General features: G+C 54.4%; 2 protein-coding genes across 2 annotated transcripts in view; both read right to left on the bottom strand.

Moving 5' to 3' along the window:
* CPLANE2 (ciliogenesis and planar polarity effector complex subunit 2) overlaps positions 1-523 on the bottom strand; it is a 5,829-nt gene extending 5,306 nt beyond the window's left edge. Inside the window, exon 1 of the mRNA XM_081018545.1 lies at positions 379-523. Coding sequence (XP_080874671.1) covers positions 379-508 — 130 coding nt within the window. The 5' untranslated portion in view covers positions 509-523. The remainder of the gene's footprint in view (positions 1-378) is intronic.
* Positions 524-6,267: 5,744 nt separating this feature from the next.
* FBXO42 (F-box protein 42) lies at positions 6,268-25,197 on the bottom strand. The gene is made up of 10 exons (XM_081017374.1): positions 25,045-25,197; positions 18,156-18,443; positions 17,668-17,784; positions 16,496-16,630; positions 12,731-12,884; positions 11,185-11,295; positions 10,980-11,076; positions 10,437-10,493; positions 9,750-9,866; positions 6,268-7,547 (listed from the first exon to the last, which is right to left on the bottom strand). The coding sequence occupies exons 2-10, from the start codon at positions 18,421-18,423 to the stop codon at positions 6,402-6,404; spliced, it is 2,202 nt and encodes a 733-aa protein (XP_080873500.1). The 5' UTR covers positions 18,424-18,443; positions 25,045-25,197; the 3' UTR covers positions 6,268-6,401.
* Positions 25,198-25,858: the final 661 nt, after the last annotated feature.

The following is a 25,858-nucleotide window of genomic DNA, read 5'->3' as shown; positions in this document are numbered from 1 at the left end:
GGATATAGGGGAGAGACTGCACACGGCATGAAGCCCCAGGAAATGGCAGGCAGAAAAGCAGTGTGTGTGCAGTGTGATCCCAGAACATGTTTTGGGGGGAAATTCGGAAGAAGGGTGTTAAAAGCTCAAGCTTAGTGGTTTCCACCCTAACCACCCACCCACCCCTACATTCTCCAGTAACATAGAGGCTGGTGTACTCTGCACATGCTCAGAAACATCCCTTCTCCATTATTCCTTCCTGGAGGAAGCCTCAGAAAGGAATCCCCTGCAGCCAGGAAGAACTGGGCTGGCCCTATCATTAGGCAGAGAGCGAGGCATCTGCCAGGAGTTTCCTAAGCTGCTGCTGCCACCTTGTCCTATTGCCTGAGATTCAACAACCAGCTGAGCCAGATCCTGTACAGGGAATGGGGTGGGAATCCTGCCTCTCAAGTGCTTCAGGCAGAAGAATACCTTGAGCTGGCCCTGGCTGAGGAGGCACCCCCTGCACAGAGAGGAAGTAGGGACGCATAAGGACAGCCAGTGGCCCACTTGGCCCAGCACTCAGATAGACACAGGTGTCACAACACTTTGCCCGCTCCTGTGATTCTAGGAGGCATGAGGCGTCTGACAGAGGAGAGACAGAGACCCATTGGTAGCTTTGCCCTCCATGAAAAAGGGAGCAGGGCGAGAGGCATGGGTGTAGCCAGGGGGTCAGCTGCTGCCCACCCCCCTAGCAATCAAGAAATAAATAAAAATACTTAACTAAAAGTAGAAATAATCAGAATATTTAAAACTGAAATGCTCACAAAGAGCAGTTGAAGGAGCTGAACGCAGCAGACCTAGTAAAAGAGGAAAAAATCTTTTACCGTACCAACAAAAAGGCTCTGCTCATTTCTCTTGCTCAGCCATGCAGCAACAGTAGAGCAGTCCTTCAGTACTTGTGGAGAGTAAAGACCTGGTCAAGAATGATGGGGGAGTTTCTCAATGGGCTACGCTTGCTGAATGTGCACAGAAAAACTGCACTGGAAGAAAAAGGAGGAATTTGAGAAGGAAGTGCAGTACTGAAAAGGTTTCCAGCCAATCCAAGAAAACTTTATCTTAAGATGCAAAAAGGCGTGTTCTTTGTCAATTTTGCAAAATATACTCGTTAACCACATGGAAGGTACTCCCTGGTGTTATTGTTCTATTTAACTTCCTAGTTTTCAAACGACTGAAGATTTGGACGGATTTTTCTGAGCACTTGGGATCAAAAGAAAGTAATTTAGAACGGCCTTGGTCCTGTATACCTGAAGGAGCGTCTCCACCCGCATCGTTCAGCCCGGACACTGAGGTCCAGCACCGAGGGCCTTCTGGCAGTTCCCTCATTGCGAGAAGTGAGGTTACAGGGAACCAGACAGAGGGCCTTCTCGGTAGTGGTGCCTGCCCTGTGGAACACCCTCCCTTCAGATGTGAAGGAAATAAGTAGCTATCTTATCTTTAAAAGACATCTGAAGGCAGCCCTGTTTAGGGAAGTTTTTAATATTTAATGCTGTATTGTTTTTAACACTTGATTGGAAGCCAGCCAGATGGGCGGGGTATAAATAAAAAATTATTATTATTATTATTATGTTGTTGTTGAGACGTTTCATTCCGAATCTGTGAGATAGAGGATGATGGCAGGTGGGCTTCCTGCCCCATCTCACCCCACCCCTCAACACCAATCCTGGCTAGGCAGAAAGGTGCCCTCTTACATCATGATTACATGATGTAAGCTCAACATCAAAAAAAACGAAGATCATGGCCACTGGTCCAATCACCTCCTTGCAAATAGAAGGGGAAGATATGGAGGCAGTGAGAAATTTTACTTTCTTGGGCTCCATGATCACTGACAGCAGCCACGAAATTAAAAGATGCCTGCTTCTTGGGAGAAAAGCAATGACAAACCTAGACAGCATCTTAAAAAGCAGAGACATCACCTTGCCAACAAAGGTCCGTATATTTAAAGCTATGGTTTTCCTAGTAGTGATGTATGGAAGTGAGAGCTGAACCATAAAGAAGGCTGATCACCGAAGAATTGATGCTTTTGAATTCTGGTGCTGGAGGAGACTCTTGAGAGTCCCATGGACTGCAAGAAGATCAAACCTCTCCATTCTGAAGGAAATCAGCCCAGAGTGCTCACTGGAAGGACAGATCCTGAAGCTGAGGCTCCAATACTTTGGCCACCTCATGAGAAGAGAAGACTCCCTGGAAAAGACCCTGATGTTGGGAAAGATGGAGGGCACAAGGAGAAGGGGACGACAGAGGATGAGATGGTTGGACAGTGTTCTTGAAGCTACCAACATGAGTTTGACCAAACTGCGGGAGGCAGTGGAAGACAGGAGTGCCTGGCGTGCTCTGGTCCATGGGGTCACGAAGAGTCGGACACGACTAAACAACTAAACAACAACAACAACAAAAGTTTTCAAACGACTGAAGATTTGGACGGATTTTTCTGAGCACTTGGGATCAAAAGAAAGTAATTTAGAACTGCTGTGGTTGAGAAGTTTCATTCCGAATCTAAGAGACAGAGGATGATGGCAGGTGGGCTTCCTACCCCATCTCACCCCACCCCTCAACATCAATCTTGGCTAGGCAGAAAGGAGCCCTCTAAGGCGAGGCGGCCGTTCCCAGCCCCGCAGCACAAACCTCCCAAGACTCAAACCCCGCATGCAAAAAAGGACCCGATCCCTGGACCCTGGCTTGGCCCCCTTAGCCCTGCCAGGCCCGGGGCAAAGGGTACCCAGCTGCCCCGACCTCCGCAGGGACCCCCGGCGTGTGTATGCGTTTTCCAACCCACCGATCCTCCCCACCCTCGCGAGGTCGCCTGCTCAGCCCACGAAACGCGACCTCGTCCCTTCGCGAGCTGCCCCTTTAAGAAGGTGCGCCGCTTCCACCCCGCCGTACCTGGGCAGACATTTCCGCGCCGCTTGCGTCTGGCGTCACCACGTAAACGAAAGGTTCCGCCCCGGCCCCGCCCCCCAGCCGTTCACCAAAGAGCTACGAAAGGGGAAGAGAGGCGCATCCTTTCGAGACACGGCTTTGAATGCCCATCTCATTCAAGGGCGAGAAGGTGGTCCGGACTTAGCGCCGCAGGAATCACTGCAAGATTTGCGCGGATTTGCGGCTGGGCAAGGAATGAGTCGCTGCTCTTGCGCGCCGGGGGCTTGCTTGTGTAGATAGCGGGTTGTTTTTGTTTTTCAGTGGTTAAGCATTTAAGCCGTCCAGAGTGGCTATTATTATTATTATTATTATTATTATTATTTAAGGTGGCAGCCATGGGCGTAGCCAGGATTTGATGTGTGTGTTGGTGACATAGCTGTCAACGTTTTCCTTTTTTTAAGGGAAATTCCCTTATTCCGAATAGGATTCCTCGCAAGAAAAGGGAAAAGTTGACAGCTATGGTGGGGGGGGGGGGCGCCAAAGTTGTTGAGCATCTTTTTAAGGAAATCTTTGGGAAATCGCGGATAAAAATACCCCGTAAATAGGACATTGCGGAGGGCAATTAACGAAATCTTGGGTCTCCTCCAAAAGGATGCCAAAGTTTTGCGCTCGTTTTGCGCCACGAACACCTTTATATTGGTACTGGCCACCTTTTGCCAATGTCCCTAACCACCCCCCCTCAACCCCACGACTCTCGGAGCTGCCCCAACATCGGAAAGGGGCTTCTGCAGAACACCCCCCCACACACACACACACCGGAGCAACAAAGAGGACTTGATTTTTTTATTTTTTATTTAATTGCAAAAAATCCATCAGGGAGTAGGGGGTGGTGGTAACATGGAACAAAAGGAAAATGAAATCTACACAGATCCCTTTTCACTTTCCTCTTCTTAAATATCACGCACGATCCACTTCCATTCTTACACCGGGGTGGGGGCGAGTCTACAAGGACGAGTGGGGGAGGCGAGCGGGGTGCGTCTTGGGCGCACCTGAGTCATTTTCTAGCAACGGGAGGGGCAAGAACGCATCTTGCCATCTTACACGCAGCTCATGATGTGGATTTTGCTGGTCGTGGCGGTGGGGAACGTGGAAGCTGGGCGGGGCCTTTTTGCCATTCATAAGTCAGGAGATGAGGATGGAGGGAGCTGGAAGGATCACAGGATGTCTGCCACGGGTGGGACCCCCCACAAACGAAGCACCCACAGGACCGGTTCCCCCAGGGTGCATTTCAAGCCCTACTAAGGGGTGGGGATCACTATTGCAGCCCCCCACGCGGCACTGCCTCCCTCTTGTAGGGCAGAAGTGAGCGGTGGGGGGCAGTGGCGTAGCGTGGGGGGTGCAGGGGGGGGGCCGGCCGCACCGGGCACAACATCTGGGGGGGCTCGCACTCGCAGCTCTCTGCCCCTACTAAAATCAACGGGTTAGGGGGCGCAAATTACTTGCCTTGCCCTGGGTGCTGACAACCCACGCTACGCCACTGGGTGGGGGGTATTGTCACCCCAGCCAGTAGCGCCAGGGAGCCACCAGCAATGGCTGCATCTCTGCCTCCATCAGGTGAATACAAAATAAAAGCAGCTCTCTCCCCCCCCCTCAAAAAAAATCAAGGACTAAAGGCATTTGAAGGGAGGCGGTTGTGAAATACGGAAGAGCCTAGTAGGTGAAGATGTTGCCCAAAACATAATGCTGGATTTCTTGGCGCGGGGGGGGGGGGGGAGAGGAAGAGAACAGCTCTAAATTTTGTGGGGGGGGGGGGCGCGGTTGTGGCAACTTAGCAATCATTAAGAAAGCTTATCATTTTTGCAATGCAAAGGAAAATTTTGCCAAGTGCTTTCGAGGTGGAGGGGAGGGCGAGGTGGGTCATGTCCCCACAAAAGCATGTTTTAAGACAGTCGTGTAGTTCAGGAAGGTGGGATTTCAATCAGCTGGTATCATATGGGGTGGGGGTGGCAGTGGTAGATCCTGGACTCCCCACCCCATTCCTGTCTTACTCAGCAAGCAGAGCCAGGAAAAGGGAGCTTTGAAATGTATGGAGCTTTCTTTTCATCCTTTCTGGTCCTAGAAGTAGGGAAGATGAAAAGCGCTGGGGACATCCGGCAAGACAGGTGACCAGTAGCAAAAGCATAGACCACTGAAAGCAGCCAGTGGCCTCTAGGAACGGCCTTCCCACCTGCCCACCATCTGGGGAGAAGGCTGGCCTGAATTTTGGCCTGGAACACTTCGGGAAAACCTCGAGAAGCCACTTCGTATGATTGCTGGCAATGGAAGGATGCAGTGAGCTACATATGTAGTTTTCCGTCAGAGGGAGTTTCTGCTCAACAGGCAAGCCACAGAGCTGCCTCCCACTCACTCCAGGGCCTGTCCTGCTTTTTATGCTGTTGAGTCTGCCGTCCCCCACTCCCCCCGCCAATGGCACCTTCCAAGGCTAGGGACCAAGGGGGCAGCCTAGTGCTCCTGCTCAGCTATGTCACTCGCGCCACAGAAGAACCTGGGGCCTGTGTGTGGATCCTGCCCCTCTTTCTTCACAATCTGGAAGCGTGCTTTGGTGGGGAGCAGCAGTCACAAGAGCCCCTCCCCCCACCCTACCCGGTGGGAGGAGTCAGTGCTTCCTCTAGGAACCAGCAGGGAATCTGAGCAAGTCCATTTCCACTGTAGCGGCTGCAGAAGAAAGGCAGGCAGGCAGGGAGGCTGCAACATGAGCCACCGAAACAGGCTAGGTCCGAACTCCAGGTTTGCTTGCTTGCTTGCTAACTCCCTTGTGCCTGCTGGAGTGGCAGGAGGACTCCATGGACAAAGGCCCCTGCCATCACATACAAGGCTGGCAATGGGGGCCCTTCCTGTGGCATCTGCAAAATAAGCTGGTACTACTTTAAGTCGCCCCCCCCCCCCCCCCGCAGTTGGCTGCTTTTGCTGTGATGGACCAGCACACCCTGCCAGGCTGCTCCTCATAGCCAGGAACATCTCAACCACCCTGCTCCAAGGGACAGCATCCAGAGACTCACATCAATCAGACAGCAACTTTCAGGGCGGCTAGAGCAACAACTGGCTGGGGGAGGGGGGCGTTTCCAAAAGGATAATGGTCAGGGGAAAGCATCCAAGGTGGGCTCCAAGCATCACTGCAGCCCCACAGCAGGGAGCAGAATGGTGCCCACCCCATCCCTTGGCAACCCTCCACAACTGCCACGGGGTTGGAAGTATGTTGAGAAAGCCACAATGTGCATTGAAGGGCCTGCTCAGCACCCTCCAGTCTGGAACCACCACCCCTCTCTGGAAAAAGGTGTGTTTTTTGGCACTTTGGGCTCATGCTGGGACCTGGAGGGGTAAGAGCATTCATTCCAGTTGCTTAGATCTTTTTTTATTGGTGGGTGGATGCCCAGATTCACAGCCCGCTTGACAGAGCACGGAGGAGGAAGAGGACGACGACGATGAGGGGGGCTTGAGGGGGGGGAGCCGCTTCCGCCGCTGCATTATCTCTTTGCTCGGACAAAGTACAAGGCATTGGTTTTGGGATAGTACTTGACGTTCTGCTTCTTGTCCATCAGGCCGCCGAAGATTATGACTTCCCCCCGGCCCTGCACCACGGTGTGGAGGCTGGTCTCGGGGGGCCCTACCACACAGCTGCTGTGGAAGACCTTCCAGGCCACCCGCCCGTGCTCCTGGGCCCCCCGGACGTCCAGCACGTACATCTGCATGGGCTTGCAGTTCACGCTCTGGTACAGGGGCTTGCCCACGTTCAGCGACTGCGGCGGGTGGTGGCCGAGCCGGCGGGCGATGGGGGGCAAGGCGTGGCCGTCCCCCTGGGCGGAGACGGGCCGGGGGATGCTGGGGGCTGCCGCCGCCGCCCCCTCTGTGCTGCTAGCGCTGCCGCTCTGGCTGCCAGGGGACGCCGGCGAGGAGACCAGAGGGGGACTGAGGACGGCCAGAGTAGGGGGTCCCTTGGCCGAGAGGGCTTTCACCGCCTCCAGACTCCGCCGCAGGGCACCAGGGGAGACTGCGCCCGCCAAGGAGCTGGCCGTGTGGGGCGGGGTATGGAGGCCGTTGGTCTGTTCCGGAGGGTTCCTGAAGGCCAGGCTGACCGTCCTGTTCTCTGCAGTGTCCAGTTGGCAGGCCAGGGAAGTGGCCAGAGGCTTCGGCTCCCAGGTTAAGTCAGCCACCGCCAGCCGCAGGTCCTTCTGGTCAGGGAGGGAGCCCCGCCGGGGGCCCAGGGGCAGGCCGGCCTTGGGATCGTGTCCTTTGATGGCAGAAGGCATGCCGGGAGAAGCAGCCTGCACGGGGCTGTCCAGAGAGGCCCCCCCTGTGGCCAGGGGGCCGGGCGACAAGCCCCCGCTGCCGTTCAGGATGGGCGAGCTGTCCTCTCTTGCCGGCGAGAGACTCCCTTCCCGGGAGCCGGAGGGCGTCTGCCGCTGTGCCCGGGGCCTCAGGGTGCCCCACCGGCCGTTGACGCAGGGAGCCTCATCCGCCGTCCGCACCGGGGACTGGGAGCGATATTCCCGCGCCTCGGGACCCAGGGCCGGCGGGGTGGCGCTGATGGGGGATGGGCGGGAGTTCAAGCTGGGGCTGAGAGGCGCCCGCCCGCTGGGGGCCTGGCTGAAGACCACCACACACTGCCCCACCTGCAAGAGAAGAAAGGCCGGGGGCACAGCGTCACCCTCTCTGCTGCCTAAAGCAAGGGGGCTGAGAAGCGCAACACGGGGCTCCCAGGGGCTGGACGGTGCTGAGCTCCTCCTCTCTCTGAGACCACTCAAAGGGGGTGGGGGTGGGGGTGCAAAAACCCAGGGTGTGGGGGTCAGGTGGGATTGCTATGAGGCATTATGAAAAATGAAGCAAGCCATTGTGTCCACGATGAAAGCATTGCTTTGACTGGGCTTGAGTCATTGACAATGGTTTCTGATCGAATCCCACAAGCCTCTCCACCTCTGCCATTTGCTTTCTCTACACCTGACAAGCACGTATAAGCATTCTAGGACACAGACCAGTCGCTGGTTGCTGCACCAGACATCCTAAGCCATAAAGTTAATAGGTAGCTTTGATGTACCCTTCCTTGGTTTTGTTAATCTTAGGGCCAGTAAATAGTTTCACATGAAGGTGATAAAGATACCTATCTTCCTTGCCATCCTTTCTCTCATGTTTTACTGCTTGTTTATGGCCTCCAGGGTTTTGCTTAATGCATTCCTCTAGTCCTGTTTTATTTACTCTCAGATATGTATGCATGCTCAAAGTAGTCTTTGTAGTTAACAGGATTTCTTCTGATCTGACTTTGTCCCACGTGGGGTTTTTTAAATGCTCAGAGGAAATCTGATTGGTTCTTACGAACACTGTGTAAAAAGTTCTTTTGTGAATAAAACGACCTGGGCCAGGGGGGCCGCTAGGGGCGCATTGGAAGATGGCCGACAATACCATCTCTCCGCGCACAGCCCTCGTGTGGGACGGCTCTCCCTGACGCTGTCTCTGATCACGCGGCCTGGTTTCAGGAGCTCAAAATAAACAATTAGAGAGAAGCAAATGCACATATTTCGAGTGAAGATCGGGAGTTAAGACTGCTAACTAAAGTGACCTCTGTGAAGTGGAGCAACGGGCTGGATTCAACAACATATTAAGAAGAAGATACATCAAAGGGTTGGTATGTCGGAACGGGACTGAAGGGGGGGGACTTTTCTTTTTTTATCTTATGTGAGTACCTAACAATCCTCCCCCCAAGAAGAATCGTTGCAACTACTGATAACAAGCAGGATTTTTAAGAACTGTGTGGAAATAAATTACTAATCAAAGGCATGGCTTGTGGAATATCTGGAAAGGAATGAAAGGCCTTTGTGACGCAGTTATAAAAAGAGACTTGTAAGGACAGGTCTGGCTACAGGATTTATGATTGAGGGGGAGGAGACCATGGCTTATTATATCGGACTGTGAGTTTGACCTGGCAGTACCCCCTGAGAAGATTGAGGAGAGACTGACAGACCTGCGAGAACGGGCAGACTTTAAGAATGTTTTGTATGGAAGTGCAGAAATGGGTCTGTCTGTTTGAATATGGCTCTTGGAGGAATAAAATCCACACAGGACATAACAACGTTTGTTTTCAACTCGCTTGTGGAGACTATCAGAGGTCACAAAGAAAGGAATATATGATAACAACAAGAAGATGAGGAAAATAATAAAGAGAAGATTGAACAGAACTGTGAATACTATCTGGACAGAACTGTGAACATTAAAGCAGCAGCAAGAGAGATGTTTGGATCCCTTTCTGAGCTCAAAGTATGGGTACCCCCAACAAAAATTTTAAAATTTGGCTGTGTAATTTGGAACTAATGTGATTTGATTGGTTTGTTAATAAAAATTATATTTAAAAAAAACAACAAAAATCGACCTGGGCCAGTGGGTGGAGAGGCTTATTATATGCACCTCCTCCCAGAGTCTTGCTGGTCAAGCCTCGTGTGTATTTTAGTAATCAGAGTCCAATCCTTCCTTGCTTTGAGAAGGCTACAGGAGGGGAAGAGACTCAACCCTAACAGCACCTCCAGGCGGGGCTGGGAACTGCCCTTGCCTGAAAGCCCCTGAGAGCCGCTACTGTTGGTACACAATATGGAGCTAGATGTGCCACAAGTACCTAAGGCACATTTGCCTCTGGGCTTGAGAGCTGAAAGTTCAAATCCCAGCTCTGCCAGCAAACCAACCCACTTGGGAAGTGGGGGGGTCTCATTATTTCCCTCCCTCCCTCTTTTAAATATTTTAAAGGAAGCCCACCGCACTGAAAGAGCTGTGGGTGAAGAGGCAGCCCTGGCAGCTGTTCCTCGGCCCCCTCAGAACCCCCCCTCGCTCACCCTGCAAGCCGGATGGCACCAGAGCTCTGGGGCACCCTGCTCTTCATTCTCCACCTTCAGGGGTTGCCAGGTCCAAGGGTCGGAGCTCATGTGCAGCAACCAGGCGTCCTTGAACAACTGGGGGCAAGGAGGCAGGTCAGCATTGTTGGGCAGAAAAGGAAGGAGGGGTCAGTCGGGCATAGGAGGGGGTCCTCTTTCTGGGGTGCAAAGGGGAGCCGGCTGGGGACACCCCCAAGATGAGGAGGGGCTGCCTTTGCTCTTCAAAAGGTAGCCAGTGGTGACCTCTTTCGGAATAGCGCTAGACAGGCCCAACATCCCACCCCTTTGATGCTGATATTGCTCCTGTAGAACCGCCCCCCCTTCCTCCACCCCACCGAAGACAAGCAGCAGGCAAAACGGAGGGCAATTCACTTGCTTTGCCCAGGTGGAGCAGAGAGCCAGAAAGCCTGTCTTGGGTGGCTTCTAGGAAAGCAGCACCCGCAGAATCTGGCTGGGTGCTTCTAAAGGAGCATCTCCACCCCCATCGTTCTGCCCGGACACTGAGGTCCAGCTCTGAGGGCCTTCTGGCGGTTCCCTCGCTACGAGAAGCCAAGTTACAGGGAACCAGGCAGAGGGCCGTCTCGGTAGTGGAGCCTTAAAAGGGAATGAATGGGGGAGTGAAGAGCCCCCGCAACACGGCCTACTCACCGCATTTGGGCCCCCGCAGCCTCCGAGGACCAGGATGGTTTTGTCGTCTATGACGATCTGGCAGAGAGGGAGAGAGAAAAGTGGGTACATAGTCTTGGGGAGCCCAGAGAGGCCAGGAGCCTGCAAACCACCTGCTGCCCTCCATTGAGTCAGGCTCCTGCCTGGCCCACTGAAGCCAAGCTCTGCCTACTCCCACTGGCAGCTGCTCACCCAAGACCTTCCCAAGGTCAGGAGCAGCTGTATCCCGATGGCACAGGGCATCCAGGAGGCCCCTGGTTCAATCCCTGCTGGCAGTATCTCCAGGCAGGAGTGGGAAAGACTTCCTGCAGAGCCATTGCTGCCAGTCAGTGGAAGCGACACTGAGCTAGGCAGACCAGGGGGCTAACTTGGCACAACGCCTTTTAGGTGCCAGAGATGGGAGGTAGTGGGTTCTTGCAGGATGAGGCAGGGGATGCAGAAGAAAGGGAAGGGGTCCTGCCACACTTGCCCCCTGGTGGGCCTCACTGCAAGCAGAGATGCGGGGGCGGGTAAGGAGACCCTCACCTGCGACTGGCCTCCTCGCGGATGAGGGGTGGGCCCGGAGATGGTTGGCTTGGACCAGGCCCAGTGCTCCAGGTCCAGTATCCAGACGTCATTACTCCTGCCAGAAAGAGAGAACCTTAGATGGAAGCCTTCTTTTTGGTGGTGGTCTTGCGGGACATTGTCGTGTTTTTCATTTGAGGAGGGGAGGGGAGAAGAACAGACTTACATTTGCCGAGATCCAAGGGACCCCCCAAAGACAATCATTTTGTCCTGGATGACGCAGGAGGAGTGGCCAGCCATGGGAGGGGGTCCATGGGTGGTAACCACGCAGTTCCACCTGAAGGGGGGGCAGGAGGAGGAGAAGAAAGAGGGGCCAGGTGAAGCTACAAAACAGTGCGCGCGCACACACACACTACCTCCCTTGATCTTTAAATTTCTATACTGCTTAAAGTCTCCAAGTGGTGTGCAAAAATCAATGACGGGCAACTTGAACAAAACATTACAAAAATATCTATGAAAATGTTGCATTAATACAGAGTTGCTGATAAATATACATCAATATACAGTGGTGCCCTGCAAGACGAATGCCCCGCAAGACGGAAAACCCGCTAGACGAAAGGGTTTTCCGTTTTTGAGTTGCTTCGCAGGACGAATTTCCCTATGGGCTTGCTTCGCAAGACGAAAATGTCTTGCGAGTCTTGAGATTTTTCCCCCGCTTTTACCCCCCTTTATCTAAGCCGCTAAGCCTTTAATAGCCTTTTAGCAGCTAATCCGCTAAGCCGATAAGCCTTTAATAGCCGCTAAACCGCTAATAGCGCTAATCCATTAAGACGCTAATAGGGTTGCTTCGCAAGACGAAAAAACCGCTAGACGAAGACACTCGCGGAACGGATTAATTTTGTCTTGCGAGGCACCACTGTAAATTCATTTCCCTTTGGACACACTCTTCCTTCTTCTCAGCCTCCAGGTTCTCACCCCGGGGTCTCACAAACGCTCGGCTCACCCACAACAGTCTCACCGCGAGAAGAGTTCCTGGAAGCAGCGAGTGCTTTTTGTGGGCAGGCCCAAGGGGGTGGCACTTCCTCAGGCTGCTCACAGCTGGGCCAACTTGTCTGTATCTTATCGCAGATCTCTGGATAACCAGCTTTATCACTTTCTCTTGCGCACGTAACATCCCACCCTAGCCTTGGTTTGGCTCGGTTTATCTTTCGTGCGTTCGCCCCACAAAATGTTATTTTGTTAACTGGGTTATATAGATAAAAGTTAATGAAAATTCTTACCGTGCTCACATTCCAATTTCCACAGCAAAAAAATAAAATAAAAAATCAAATCAATGCAGGACGGCTGTTATTGGGCAGTGTACAAATCACTGAATAAAAAAAAAGGAGGGGCGGGAGAGAGGTTTGCTCCATCGTCCGTGTGATGGCCCTTTATATAGCCAAACATCTGAAGGCCTGCCCCATGGAAGATGGAGGCAGCTTGTTTTCTGCTGCTCCAGACCTGAACCAACAGATTCAAGTTCCAAGAAAGGAGATTCTGACTAAACATCAGGAGGAGCTTTCTGAAGGTCTCCATCGGACACTCGTGGGCTCTCCTTCATTGCAGGTATTTAAGCAGGAGGTTGGTTGGGCACCTGCTAGCAATTCTTTAGCTGTGATTCCAGCATCGCAGGACCAGGTGACCTGTGGGACCCCAAATCTACAGTTCTGCGATTCTATACACCTGAAATGAAGGTTTGAGAATGACAGACTGTTGTTCCGAACGGCTCTTACCAATTCTTGGAGGGCGAATAGGTATGGATTTCGTCGAAGAACCTCTCTGGCTGGTGCAGGGGGTAAGGGCTGGGTCGCGTCCAGCCTCCAAACAGCACCAGCAAGTCTTTGTATACCACCAGGGTGGCCCCCGCCTTGGGTGAAGGGTAAGAGCCTGCAGGGAGGAGGGAGAGAAAAGCAGACCTCGCTTAGGAAAGGGCTCCCTGGATACAGACATAGATGAAAAAGCCACAGACAGCCGAGGACCTGACCCACCAGCACCACCCTCCCGCAACTACCCGATTTGCAATGGCCAAAGTTTGCCATTCTGCCTGAAGTTGGGCAAGCAACGGGGGACACAAGCCGCTGTCTGTCTCCAACGTGGAATGGAAAGCCCTGGTTGGAAGGCAAGGAGATCCCATTTTGAAGAAGCCTTTGCATCTTGTCTGCAAATGAGGCTGAGCAAGAGCAGAGGAGTCTTGGGGCTGCCCCTTTCCTGTTGCCCGAGTGCCAATGTCAGCAAGGAAGCTAGGCTCTCTGCCCCCTGGAAACGCCACCTGCCCCAACCTATCCTGCCAGCATCGGGTGATTTCTGTTATCAAATCTGATTTTTACTGTGAGAAGCTGCTGCTATGAAGTGGTACCTAATTATTCTAAGCAAGTTCATGGAATCCTAACCACTGGATTGAGAGTGATTCCTACACTGCAGAGGGTTGGGATAGATGACTTTTGGGGTCCCTTCCACTTCTACAGCTTTATAATTCCTCCCTGTCCCCGAGTCAGCCAACATTGAGAGAGGAAAGCGCCTGTGGCTCCAGCCTCTGATTCTTCCCAAGCCAGGAGACGCTGTTTCTTCCTCCAGAAGATTATCCTTTCATGGAGACTGCAGACAGGGCTGGTGGGTGGGATACTGCAGTCCTACCCAACGGGGTGGGGAGAGACATGCAGGAAAGGTAACTGGGCACCCAGAGACGTCCTTGGGAACTTGGCGCCACCAACACTTCCAAGGCGACCTCGAGAGTCAGAGGCCAGAGTTGCCAGCGGGATCCAAGACCAAAATTGGGGATGGGGCTATTTGCAGCTCACGCCTGCAAGACTGCAAAAATAGGCCCCTAAAGCTAGACCATCCAAAGCCTGGCACATGGCAACCGCCCCCCCCAGGCTCAACGGATCCCAGAGTTCCCTGGAGAGCCTCCCTGAATTCCAGAGGAAGTGGACAGGGCAGTGCAGCGCTGGGACAAAAATAGCCCTCCCTGGCGGAAACTTCATTGTCAAGTGCCGGGGAGGGGGGAAGAGAATCAGGAATGCAGCGAGCTTCTGTGTGTGTGAAAGGGCTACGCATTTACTTCAGAGAAACCAGCATTTCTGCTCCTCTGCCTGCACCCAAAGAAAGACGAAAGAGGAACACGAGCATGCAGGACAGGGTCACATCCGCCCACAGACCCTCCCCTTTCTGCCAGTTCCACACCTGCCCCCTTGAGGACTAGGAACCCGTTTCTTGGTTTGGTTTAAGAAATGAAAAGGAGAAACACCGAACACACAGCCCTTTTGCAGTGCTGCTCTAAGGGGTGGGGTGTTGGGGATGCAAGGGGGCCCTGCGGTCACGACAGACCCCCCCCCCCAAAAGAGAACAGCCTGCATCTCTTGCTCCCATTTGCTGGAAGCAGAGGGACCTGCCGCCTGGCTGCAAATTGAACTCCCTCCTTCCTTTTCGTGGAGGGGGGAGCAGTCGAGGGAAGAGCTGTCAGCTCCTTGTACAAGTTAATTAATGCTTTCGTCAGGCAGCTCTTGAAAGGGGAAGCACAAAACCCCTAATTTCCTGCCAGGCTGACAGGCAGGTGTTGGGGGGTTGAGGACGCCCCGCCTGCAACTCCCTGGCAATTTACTGGGGGGGGGGCTTTCCTTCCCCAACTCAAGCTTTGTCTCTCCTGCCATTGCAAGGGAGGAGACTCACAGCTGGGCTGCATTTCAGCATCCAGACCAGAGTGGGGGGGGAGGGGGTGTCGCCTGGATGTCCCCGCCACCTGCTGGAACATCTACACCCCACTAGCACCCATCAGCTCTCCCCCTTTTTTTTGCTTTGGGTAGATGGCATATTGCAACACCCCTCAAAGCGGTTTACGAACAGATAAAACAATAAAATCAACAAAGACTTACCAGCGGTACTTTAAAACATATATAAAGTCAAAATTCAACTTTCTAAGCGCCTGGACAGGCTTGTCTAAATAGTAATGCTTTTAGCAGGCATTGAAAAGAAGGCAGTGAAGGCACCTGCTTAATGTCAACAGGCAGGGAGTTCCAAAGTGCAGATCCTGAATTCTTATACAGTCGTACCTTGGCTCCCGAACGCCTTCGGAGTTGAACGTTCTGCTCCCGAACAATTGAAAACTGGAAGTTTTCAAACTTTTTTTGGAAGACGAACGCCCGGCGTGGCTTCCACTATTGTTTCCAGCGCGCCTGCGCAATTGGGAAGCAATCGGAAGCCGCACCTTGGTTTCCAAACATTTCAGAAGTCAAACGGACTTCTGGAAAGGATTCTGTTCAACTTCCAAGGTATGTCTGTAATTGTTGAACTGGTGTTATGTGTTTCGCCGGTCGAAGAGGCTGAGGGGTTGCATGTGGGGCATTTAGAGTTCTGTCTAACCCTGCCCCACAGTCCTGCCTCTCCACCCACCCACGTCCACACCCTGCAGGCTCCCATCCCTCTTCCCAGCCCCAGCTGCAAGGGGACTCCATGGCAGGAAGGTGGGTGGGGGTGGCGATGCTTGCCACCTCCCCACCTCCTTGCCCCAAAGGCCCCAGCTGCTGCAGCCAGACCCTTGCCATGGGGCAGGTGCTTCCGAGGGTCAGCAGGACACCTGGGGGTGCCCCAGAAGCCAGGGCCCCCCCATCAGATTTTGTTCTTTACAAAACACGCTCCCTGGCAGGTGAGAAAAGCAGCTGCCGTGTGAAGCAGGAATTTCTAATAGCAAAGGAAAAGAATTAAGAAATGACTGTATGCAACATTTGCAACAGAAGATCCATGGAGAAGCCAGCGGGAGGGACGGCGGCAAGCAAACCCTACCCTGAGGTTTTTTTGGGGGCGGGAGAGAGCTTTCGGTCCTTGACCCCCTACATAGCGGAAGCCACAAAATGCCTCCCCCAATTTCCTGCAGCTTTTTGTTTTTTTAAGGTGTTAAAGCAATCACCACTGTTATTAAAAACCAGGTGGGAACTGCCTCTCCTCAGTACCATCCATGCAGCTGAGGATTGTGGGAAGGATCGTCCATTTCCCACACTCCCTCTGGCTGCCGTGGGGGCCACCGGCAGAAGCACACCTCAGCCGGCTCTCCCAAGCCCTGAAAGGGGAGCTCCCAGTGATGGGGAATGCATGGCCCTGCGCTAGGAGCAGGCAGGTACTCCAGACATCAGCGAGGCATCCCAAGAGCACCCTTGCCCCATCTTGCTCTGTGTGGAAGGCAGAAGCCACGCAGCCTGTGGCTCTTTCTGGCTCTGTACCTGAGCTGTAGACAGCAACTGCCACCCCAGGCGAATGAGGGTGGAAACCTCCTCTCCTGCCTCCCTGCTCCTCAGGAGCAGAGGTCTAGCAACGTCTACAGGGCCTTGGATGTCATCCTCCCCTCCTCCTTAGCGTTCAAGGAGCTGCATCCCGTGACCAAGAGGCATGGATGAGAAGGAACCCCCTCTGACTCCGCTTCAGCCCAGGTTTCTGGCCAAGAACTCCTCTGGGTGGCCCCAGGATGGCAGCCTCCTCCCAGCCAACCCCAAGCTTGCACCTGCTCTCACCTGAGGCCAGTGGCCGGATCCACTCTTTGCTGTTCAGGTCCAGCCTCCAGAGGTCATTGAAAGCAGCGTTGCAGCTGCTCTGGGTGCAGCCGCCAAAGACATACATGGACTGGTTGGCATCGTAGTAACAGGCGCCTGGAGGGACCAGGAAAGAAGGAACACCAGCCCTGAGCGCCTAGCAAACTCAAACTCCACCCTGAGAGAGTGGGGGAGAGACGCCCAAGCCCACCCCTGGCCCCCAGAGGACTCCATCTGGCCCAGCAGCCTCTTGCCTTACTGTGGCCTGGAGGAAGCCCACAAGCAGCGCTCAGCCCCCATAAGCTGACTGTCCTTGAGTGGTAGACTGCCTCTGAACACGCAGGCTCCACAGAGGCATCTCTCCTCTGCCCATTTACTGACATGGCTGGTGACACCCCTCCCCTCATTGTACGCCTCCTTCCAGCAACTCTTGTGGCCCAGCTGATTGTCAAAGGCATTGCTCTGTTTCCCTTTGGACCACTTCAGTGAGGCTGAGAGTGGGGTCTTGTCATCTGGGCAGCCCAGGACCTCCATGCACACTGCCCAGGCTTGTGTCCGAGGGAGGTCACTTTGGTGCTAAGGCAGCAGTTCGGCGTCACCCCTGGAGGTGCACTCCATTGTCTCATGAGAAAGACGGTTGTCAAGAAGAAAGCATGGCTTGCCGGCAAATGACTATGAGAAGGAGGAAGGTTTGGAGGCCAAGACGGGTCCCTCCAGCCTGATCCTGCTGCTGCAGGGCTCTCTGGGTGTTTTTATGGGCCACCCAGAGGTCAGGTGAAGCGTTTTCCTTTATCCACCGTGGGCCCTGGCGATCAGCTGGCTGGCAGCACACTTTCCAGGGAGCAGCTACAACTTTAGCTGCCCCACACCAGATGTCTTGGGGAGAATGGGCCTGTGGGCCAACTGGGGCTCCTGCAAAGGAGGCAGAAGTTCCCCCTTCCCCACGGCTGCTCTGCAAAGGGCTTAATTCCCCCCCCCCGCCGGCCCATTTCCCAATCCCCACCTTCCACCTCCCCTGCTCTCTGTTGAAAACAAGGCCACCTCCAGACTTGAAATCTTCCATGCAAGGAAGCTGAGAAAGGGGTCCCAGGGCTGCAGACCTCTGCCACCCCCCCCCCCATGCCCTGTAGTCAGCTCCCCAACCAGGGACTCACTGTGTGAGAAGCGCTGGGTTATGGGGGTCCCAGGGTAGGGATAGGTGCGGCTCTCCCACTGGATGTTGCCTTCTTGAACCGCCTTGATGAAGCCGTGGTAGCACTGGTGGGCCACACCTGGAGGAGGAAGAGAGAGCAAGGCATCACCGCTGGGAATTTCCCACCCAAGACCCGTAACTGCCCCAAGGCCAAGCTGGCTCCAGCTCTCTGGAGCTCCACATTGGGGCTGCCCTGACCACAGAGGTTAGGCACCTCTTGCGGCTCCCTCGAGATTTCAAGCTGTGCAAGGTGGCTCTGATTCTGCCAACAAAGGGCTGAGCAGGATACTGAGAACCCTGGCCAAACACCTTCTGCGCAGCCTGCTTCTGCTGCTTCTCCAGGCGAGTCTCTTTGGGAGTAGAAACTCAGGAGACGCCTGTGAACTACGGGGAAGCCTGGCTTGCCATCAGGGGAGACTCCAGCTGTCCTCCCCCGCCAAACGCAAGTACCTTTGATAAGGCGGTACCACTGCTTGCAAACCAGGGCTGCCATCTTGTGCTCCTGGTAGGGCGAGAGGAAGGACAATATGTACTCCAGCACTTCTTCCGGCAGCTCCTGCATGGACCGGCGGAGCCTGGCGCCCCCTCCCTCACTCTCTTCCTCCGGCCTGGCGCTGGGCTCCCCCTCATCCTGCTCCATGGTGGCCCCGTCGGCTGCAGCTTCCTCAGGGTCCACGGCCATGAAGCTGTCCTCGTCGCTGTCTGAGGAGTTGGCCATGGCACCATTCCACGTGGCAGCTTCAAAACAAGAGAGGGGGCGGGGGGAGAAATGCCACACACGTTATTCAGACCCCATGGCTGTCAGTCTGGCCCAGCCAGAGGTCCCCAGTTCCCTGGCACGCCCTCAAGCAGACAGTGGAGGCGGCCGCCATCTCCCTCGCTCGCTTCCCGACCTGCCTGCTGCTCTCATGATCTGGCTTCCCCAAGAGAGATGTGTGAGAAGGGAAGAGGGGCAGGCCCTACCCCACCTCAGATGACAGGCAGTTCTGCCCTTTCCTCGGCACATCTGCTACCCCTACAACCCACAGAGGTCTGGAGAGGGTGATTGGATGACACACCAACCACAGGTCCCCTGCACCTGCTCAGGACCCTTGGGGGGCAGGAACAAGACCTGGAGCATCAAGAGACCTCCACCCAACACGGCTCAGGTGAAGGTCTTGGCCAATGCGCCCTATCTGGGGTCACAAAGGAGAGTCTTTCTGCATCCTCCCAAACACACACACATACATGCCAGCCACGCTGGTTCTTTCGGCCTACAATGGGCTCCCAACCAGCCCACAAAGCTCACCCTTTCCATGCTTCCAAACATTCAGTATCAGTGGCTTGCATGCCTCAGGGAGCTTCCATCAACCTCACGCTTGAGAGCTTCACCCCCCCCCCCGAAGCAGGACTCAAAGGAGGGTGCTATGCCTACACACACCCCCCAACTGAGAAAAGGGGAGACTGTTGAGAGGAGAGAGTCTGCCTATCACTGCGACTTAGTGGATTAAAGAAAGACATTGCCCTTCTCCAGGGCCAGAGAGAGAGGAGGAGGAGGAGGAGGAGGAAGAGGAGGAGAAGAAGGGCTCCTTCAGCTGTTACTTTAAAAACTGGTGCCTAAGTTTGTTTTTCTTCCTCCTTCTTCCCCACCCAATTTTCCTTCTGTGTCATATCTTTCAGACTGTCAGCCTGAGGGCAGGAACTGCCTTGTTTTACTTATTGTTCTATAAACCACTCTGGGAGCCTTTCTGGCTAAACTGTGTGGTAGAAATGCTTTAACAGTGATATTAATCCATAAAAACGGAAAATAGTTTGTGCTCCAGCTACCAACCCTGTGGCTTCACAGGCTAAGACTCCTCTTGAGGATTTGCTAGAGAGTTCAACATCTTTGCATTCCTCCCCACTTAAATAAAACGTATGTCTCTTCTGAATGCTCCTTGCTAAGAAGGATGTCATGAAGCAAAACCCTCCTTGAGGGGTCCTGGCTATGTCCTTGGTCTCCATCCATACCCTTAAGCCCAGTTAGCAAGACCCCTCCCTCAGAAAAGAATTGGGTGGGGTCTCCCCCCCCACCCCAGCACACACCCGTAGCTCTGAAGGAATGCATTAATGGAAGATGCACAGGTTTGAGATGAAAGGACAATGGGTTTGGCAGTTCCAAGGATTCACATTTGATGTTAAGACTTCTCTTTGGTATTTTTCAAAATAATCTGAAGCCAAGCCAAGCCTGGAGGCAACGGTGGGTCAGTGCTGGGGGCCTGTTGCCAAATGCCCCCCCCGAACAGGAGGGGGCAGAGGACAGCCATCTTTGAACCAGCTGCTGGAGGGTGAACCTGCAGCCATAAGGACTAGCAACTTGGGTTTCTTAAGCATAAATTCTTAGGCTTCTGAATTGCAAGCTTCATACCAGCTGCACGCACAGTCTATTGCGCAGCCTGTGCGCGAGAGAGTGAAAACCCTTCCTGCAAACTTTGCAAATTATTTTCCTGCAGAGCACTCAGGTAAGAAATAGTTCCCTTCACTGCTGGCCGGTTATGCTTTCTGCCACAGCCTCAGGGAGGCGTCCTGAAGGTGGTGGACTCTCCTTCATTGGAGATTTTAAAGCAGAGATTGGATAGCTACCTTTCTGGGATGCTTTAGTTGCAATTTCTGCGTTGCAGAAGGTTGGACTATATGACCCTTGGGTTCATTTCCAACTCTGCAATTCTACGATTAACAGGTTTTTCTCTAGGCGGGCTGGCAGGCATCCAAAATGCAAACCTTCCCAGCCTCCAGCCATTCCCACCAGGAGCCTTTCCCTGCCTGGGGTGTGTTTGTGCATCTCTCCCAGGCGCCCCAGCCAATGCAGCCCGACAGCCTGCAGCCCAAGTTCCCTGAACTTCATGGGAGGAGAAAGAGGGGAAACCCAACCCTCTTAATTGCCGGTTGTTGCCTCGGAATCTGTCTGACGTTGTAATTGCCGGGGCAGAGACAGCTTGCAAAGGTTTCGGTCCACGCCCCCCCGCCCACCCCCATTTTGCTCAAAGTCGGCCCAAACCAGGAATGGCTGGCAGAAAGGAAAGTCCAACGCTGGCTTCTGCTCTGGCCCCCGGAAGGCAGAAGCCGGCCCTTGTGGAGGGAGAGATGAGCTACAACCTCAAGGGAGGGGGTGCTGTGTGCCCTCCTGCAGGGAAAAGTCACCAAGGTCTGCGGAGCCCCACCGGGGGGGCTCTTCTCAGGTCTTAAAGCAGGGGGGGGGAAAACCAATCCAGCCAGAGCTTCTGCCTCCTGCTGCTTTTAGGGCAAGTTCTCTGGCTCCCTGCAGGGTCTTCCCACATGCAAGTCAGGCTTTGCTTTCATCCTTTCCCTACCAGAGAAGCTTCATTCCCAGGACTGGCTACAGGTTTCTCACCGCAAAACTAAAGGCTCTACACCTAGCCAGCAAGTCACCTGCTTTACCGTTGCACAACAAGGGAGAAAACTGCTCCTCTGCTCAAATCCAGATGGATAATCGTAAAGCAGCCATCAATATGGGGTCGGGGTGGTGGGGAGCAGGACCCTTCAAATCTCTGCTGAGCCATCAAAGCGGCCTCTTGGGCAGGCAAGTCAAATCCTCCCTAGAGGGTTGCTGCAATGGTGCAAGGTAGGTGAGAGCCCTATGGTCCATGGAGGGCAGGAGACCCAGGGGAGAGGAAACATATTATTATTATTAATAATAATAATAATAATAATAACAACAATAATGATATGCCACCCATCTTGCCTCAGGGACTCTGGGCAGCTCCCAACAAAAAATAATAAAAACACAATACAACATCTGAAGAATGGGGGGCACAGATCTAGAGACCACTCCCACACTGCAAAAACGGGCTGTTCGCTCAGCTGGCAGCCCCATTGCAGAGGTTTTTAGTGGTGCAACAGAGATGCTGAGAAGCCAACTGACCAAGTGGATGGTCAGAGGCCATCAGTGCCTCCTGCGGAAAGGAGAATGCCCCCCCCCGCCCCAATAATGGCTTCTGCATCCTTCTCACATCTAAAGAGGCAGAAAATCCAAGCGGGAGACAAAGTTGCCTCTTCCCTTCCAGGAGTTTCAATTAACACACAAGCACACAGGATCACAATTTTCTGCTGTATAGCCCAAGGGCCACATCCCCGTTCTGGGGGGGTGGGCAAGCCCAGAGGCAGAAGTGGGCGGAGCAACAAATGTAGGTTTTGCCTCTGTAGAGTAAGCTGCTTTCTACAAATGGCCCTGGGAAGTGAGGTGCCATCACAGTTTAATACCATATCCCATCCAGGCAAAAGCACTCAAGGGGAAGGGGCAAAGTGAGGCCAGTGAGGATTGGGACCTGGAAGAGTCCCAAGGGTCAGACAGACAGGCCTGCAGGGCCACATCTCTCCCCTCTCCCGGCCCTCCTGTTCAGCTGTCATTGGCTGATCAATTCCCTCCTTCCTGCACCGACATCCTGGAAAAGAAAGTGAGCGGGAGGCCTTCTGTTTCCATTCAGGGCCCAAATGTCAAGACAAGTTGGCCTTTCAGGATGGAACTATTATGGGCTGCCTCTTCACAGTGAGAGCCACAGGCAACTGAAGCTGGCAAAAGCTTCCTATATATTTATATCTCTGCATCTGCATTGTGCTTCATCATACTTGCTGCCTCAAATTTCAAAACCGACAGAGGGGCAATAATTCTAAATAAAACACTCTATCAATCTCCAAATCCGATAAATGGGAACTGCAAGGAATGACCTGCTGCCTGTCCTCACAAGACAAAGGGGAAAGTGTCTGTCCCCCTCCTGTGGTAGAAACCCCTCCCCCAAACTGTCTTCAGGGCCCTTATGCCAAGCAGATCAGGGTCTCTCCAGGTGAACTCTCGGGTTCCTCAATGAGGATGCAGCATCCTGTTCAAACTTTGGAGCCTAGGAAGCTGCCTTCACCTAGTTTGAGTACTGCCTGCACTGACTGGCAGTGAGAACTCCCCAGAGTTTGGGGCAGGAGTCTCTCCCTGTCCTACCTAGAAGTGCTGAGGGTTGAACCTGGAACCTTCTGCATGCAAAACAAGTGTCCTTCCCCGCAATTTCTTTGGCAGGTGCCTTCCTCTCCTCCCTGCTCACATGGGCATCAAAGTTTATTACAATCAAGTAGTATATAACTATTGCAACGCGAAAATAAAACGTGCTAGTTCTGGATTTGAATTTTAGCCACTTAGCACCCAAAATGAGGCTTATGCCCTTGGACCATGACTCTACGGAACCTGAGCTGCCCTGAAGTTCCTGTAGTCTTTGGCTACAAGGATTGGCTGTGGCTGATAGGAGCTGAAATCCAAGACCAACCCTCCGAGGTCCATGGAAAGCCAGCAGAGGAACACCAGCCCTGTTTGCTCCAAAAGTGAGGCTGGGAGAGGGTGTGCTCCACCCCACAGAGATCAAAGTCCCTCCGCAAAGCGCCACAGTTGACATTTGCACCCAGGATGCATGGAAAGAGCTTTGCACCAGGTGGCAAGAAGTGGGAGATACAGTTCTCTTACCCCGAGGAGCAGAGGTAGCCTGGCCATGGAGCGTCCCTGACCCTTGCAGCCTCTGGTTGAAGTAATTTCTGCCCAAGCAGAGCAACGCTTCAGAGCCTCCTTTCAGAGTTTACACTCCAGTCCTGCCCATGTTGACTTGGGCATTAAATGCCATTTAGGATGCCAGCCCCAAGAGTACCAGCCACCTTGGCCCTTTCCCCCAGGAGGCTGTTTGTGGGCCGGCAAACAGGAAGGGGCAACAGAGTAAGTGTGGCCTCATGACCTGCTTTTGTGACTTCTCTGGGTCAGTGTGAGAGACAGGATGCTGGACTGGTTAAAGAGGCTTCCAAGGGCTCAGTTAAGTTCAGGGAGTGGGGACACCTCCATTTGTTCACAGTGGGTGTGTTAGGATTGGTGCTGAATTCAGAAGTTGCTCAAGAACTTTCCTCAGTATCTCCCACTTAGAACAAGAAACTTCCATTTCTTGGGTAAAGTGTTTTGCTTTTTTAAACCAACCCCTCCTTTGGCTAAGAATCTAGAATATTCTCTGATACCACTTAACACAAAATACCACTTAATACAAACGAACAACGGCCCACTGTGCCAAGCCCTGCTCTGGAGGTACCACTCTCAAAACCGCCACCACGCAGAAAGAGTTGGCAAGAGTGCCCATGGGTAACAGCGGTGAGAAACCTCAATATAGCTGCTGGGAAGGCATCCCCCCCCCATAAAATAACAACCCACATGCCCCCCTCGCAGCAGGGCCATTTCTGCCACATCAGATCAGCACAAGCAAAGCCAAGAAAGTGAAAGCAGAATTTGTCTTCTTCACATGACAAATTCTGGCAGCAGTGGGAGCAGGCGCTGAGGCAGAGGAGCCATGCCTGTGTCATCCTGCTGGGCAAAGAGGCTCTGGGGGCCTCAGCTGAGCAGGGAAACACTGAGCCCACCTGGGCAAAAAAGGAGGGGTGGGCCCTCTGGGCTGGAGAGGAGAGGCGCAGCTCAGCACAGCCGCCATTGCAGGCAGAGGAGGCACCCCCTGGTTCCCTCTCCCCTGCTGGGCAGGCAGCTCAGCTTCCTTAAAGAGAGAGACCCAGCCAAGGAGGCCCTTGCCTTGGCCTGGCCCCAGTCCCATGACGGGGTCCCTATGCCGGCTGCCATTTCAGGCGGGGCCAGCCTCTCTTTCCCATGACGGAGCAAAGGAGCGGGAGGGCCAGGCGGCCCCTGTCCTCAGCCCTGCGCGGGCCAGAAGGAACTTCCTCCAAGCCTTTTGGCATCGCCCTCCAGCCTTCGCTGCGTGGAAACCTCTCAACACCGCCCCTCGCTTGATAACTGCACCCCCTTTTCAGGTCCTCGCTTGATAACTGCACCCCCTTTTCAGGGCCTCGCTTGATAACTGCACCCTCTTTTCAGGCATCGCTGGAAATTGAGCTAATGAGGCTCCCCCCCCTTTCCCCAAAGCCCCCTCCCCAGGTCTGTCTGTCCAGGCATTCCTCTGACGCTGGGGGGGGGGGGCGGAGATATCCAGGGGAGCCATTCCCTTCATGAACCCCTTCGGGCCAACCCCACCCTCCTCCCCACTTGCCCAGGCAAAGCCCCCTCCCTCTGGAGAAAACAGGCAGCGCGCGTGGATTGGGGGGGGGCTCCTCATCTCCCCTCGCAGGTGCCACGGTTGTCTATTGCGGGGAGGGGTCTGCCTACCTGCTTCCCCCTCCACATATAAGAGGGCGGGGGGGTCGCCCTAGAGGTGCTCCTTCAGCCCTTCTCCCCCCCCACCCCGTCGCCTCCTCGTAGGTGGGGCGCCCCTCCCTCCCGCTGCTCAGGTGCGCGTGCGGGGGGAGGGTGTGGCAGGGGGAGTCGCGGGAGCCCCTTCCTCACCTGGCTGCCGCTTCCTCCTCCTCCTCCTCCTCCTCGCCGCCGCCGCCGCCTCAGAGTCTTTCCTGCCGCCTGGGCGGGCGCCCAGAGGAGCCCAAGCCACCTTCGCGCGGAGCCTGAGCCTGAGCCCTCCCAGCCACCGTCGCTGCCGCCATCTTGCCGCCGCCGCCGCCGTCCCGGCCGGGGAAGGAGGAAAGGGGGAGGGAAGGGATGGGGCCGAGGGAGAGGTGGCGAAGAGGGACGAGCGTTGCTAACGCGCAGGCGCGCGCGGGCAAGGCCGCCGGACACGTGACCCGCGGCGGAACGGCAGGGAGAAGTCCTGTTAAAGAGCGAGTGTCACGTGCCCCCACCACGTAAAGGGCGCTACGCGGCCGCCATGTTGGGAAGGGCAAAGGCGGCGCCGGTGGGGGGGATGGAATGGGGCGAAGGGGAGGGGCCTAATGGGACCCTTGTCGGCAGGCGCGCGCCATCTTGGGAGGGATTGTGACGTCATGTGGGGCGACGGGGAGGGGTCTCGGTGGGGCGGAGTCAGCCGAGAAACCTGTAGCCAACCAGACGCCGCTAGCGGGCTGCGGGAGCCTCCCTCAGACACCGGCGGGGTAGACTGCTCCTGTGCATGGAAGGTCCGCCGGAAGGAGGAGGTTGCGCGCAGGCGCCGTCTTCGGTCTTCCCACTAGGAAAACGCGAAGCTGCCTTGTTGCTGAGTCTGGCAACTGTCCCACCTAGTTCAGGGCTGCCTACACTGAATGGCAGCGACTCTCCTCAGCTTCATGCTGGGATCTCTCCCAGGCAGCTGGGGACTGAACCAGGGATCTTC

The sequence above is a fragment of the Podarcis pityusensis genome (genome assembly GCF_964106645.2).
Source record: "Podarcis pityusensis genome assembly, chromosome: 8".
In the NCBI taxonomy this organism is placed as follows: Eukaryota; Metazoa; Chordata; class Lepidosauria; order Squamata; family Lacertidae; genus Podarcis; species Podarcis pityusensis.
Note: the sequence above shows the minus strand (reverse complement) of the source record. Positions and strands in the feature narration are given on the sequence as shown.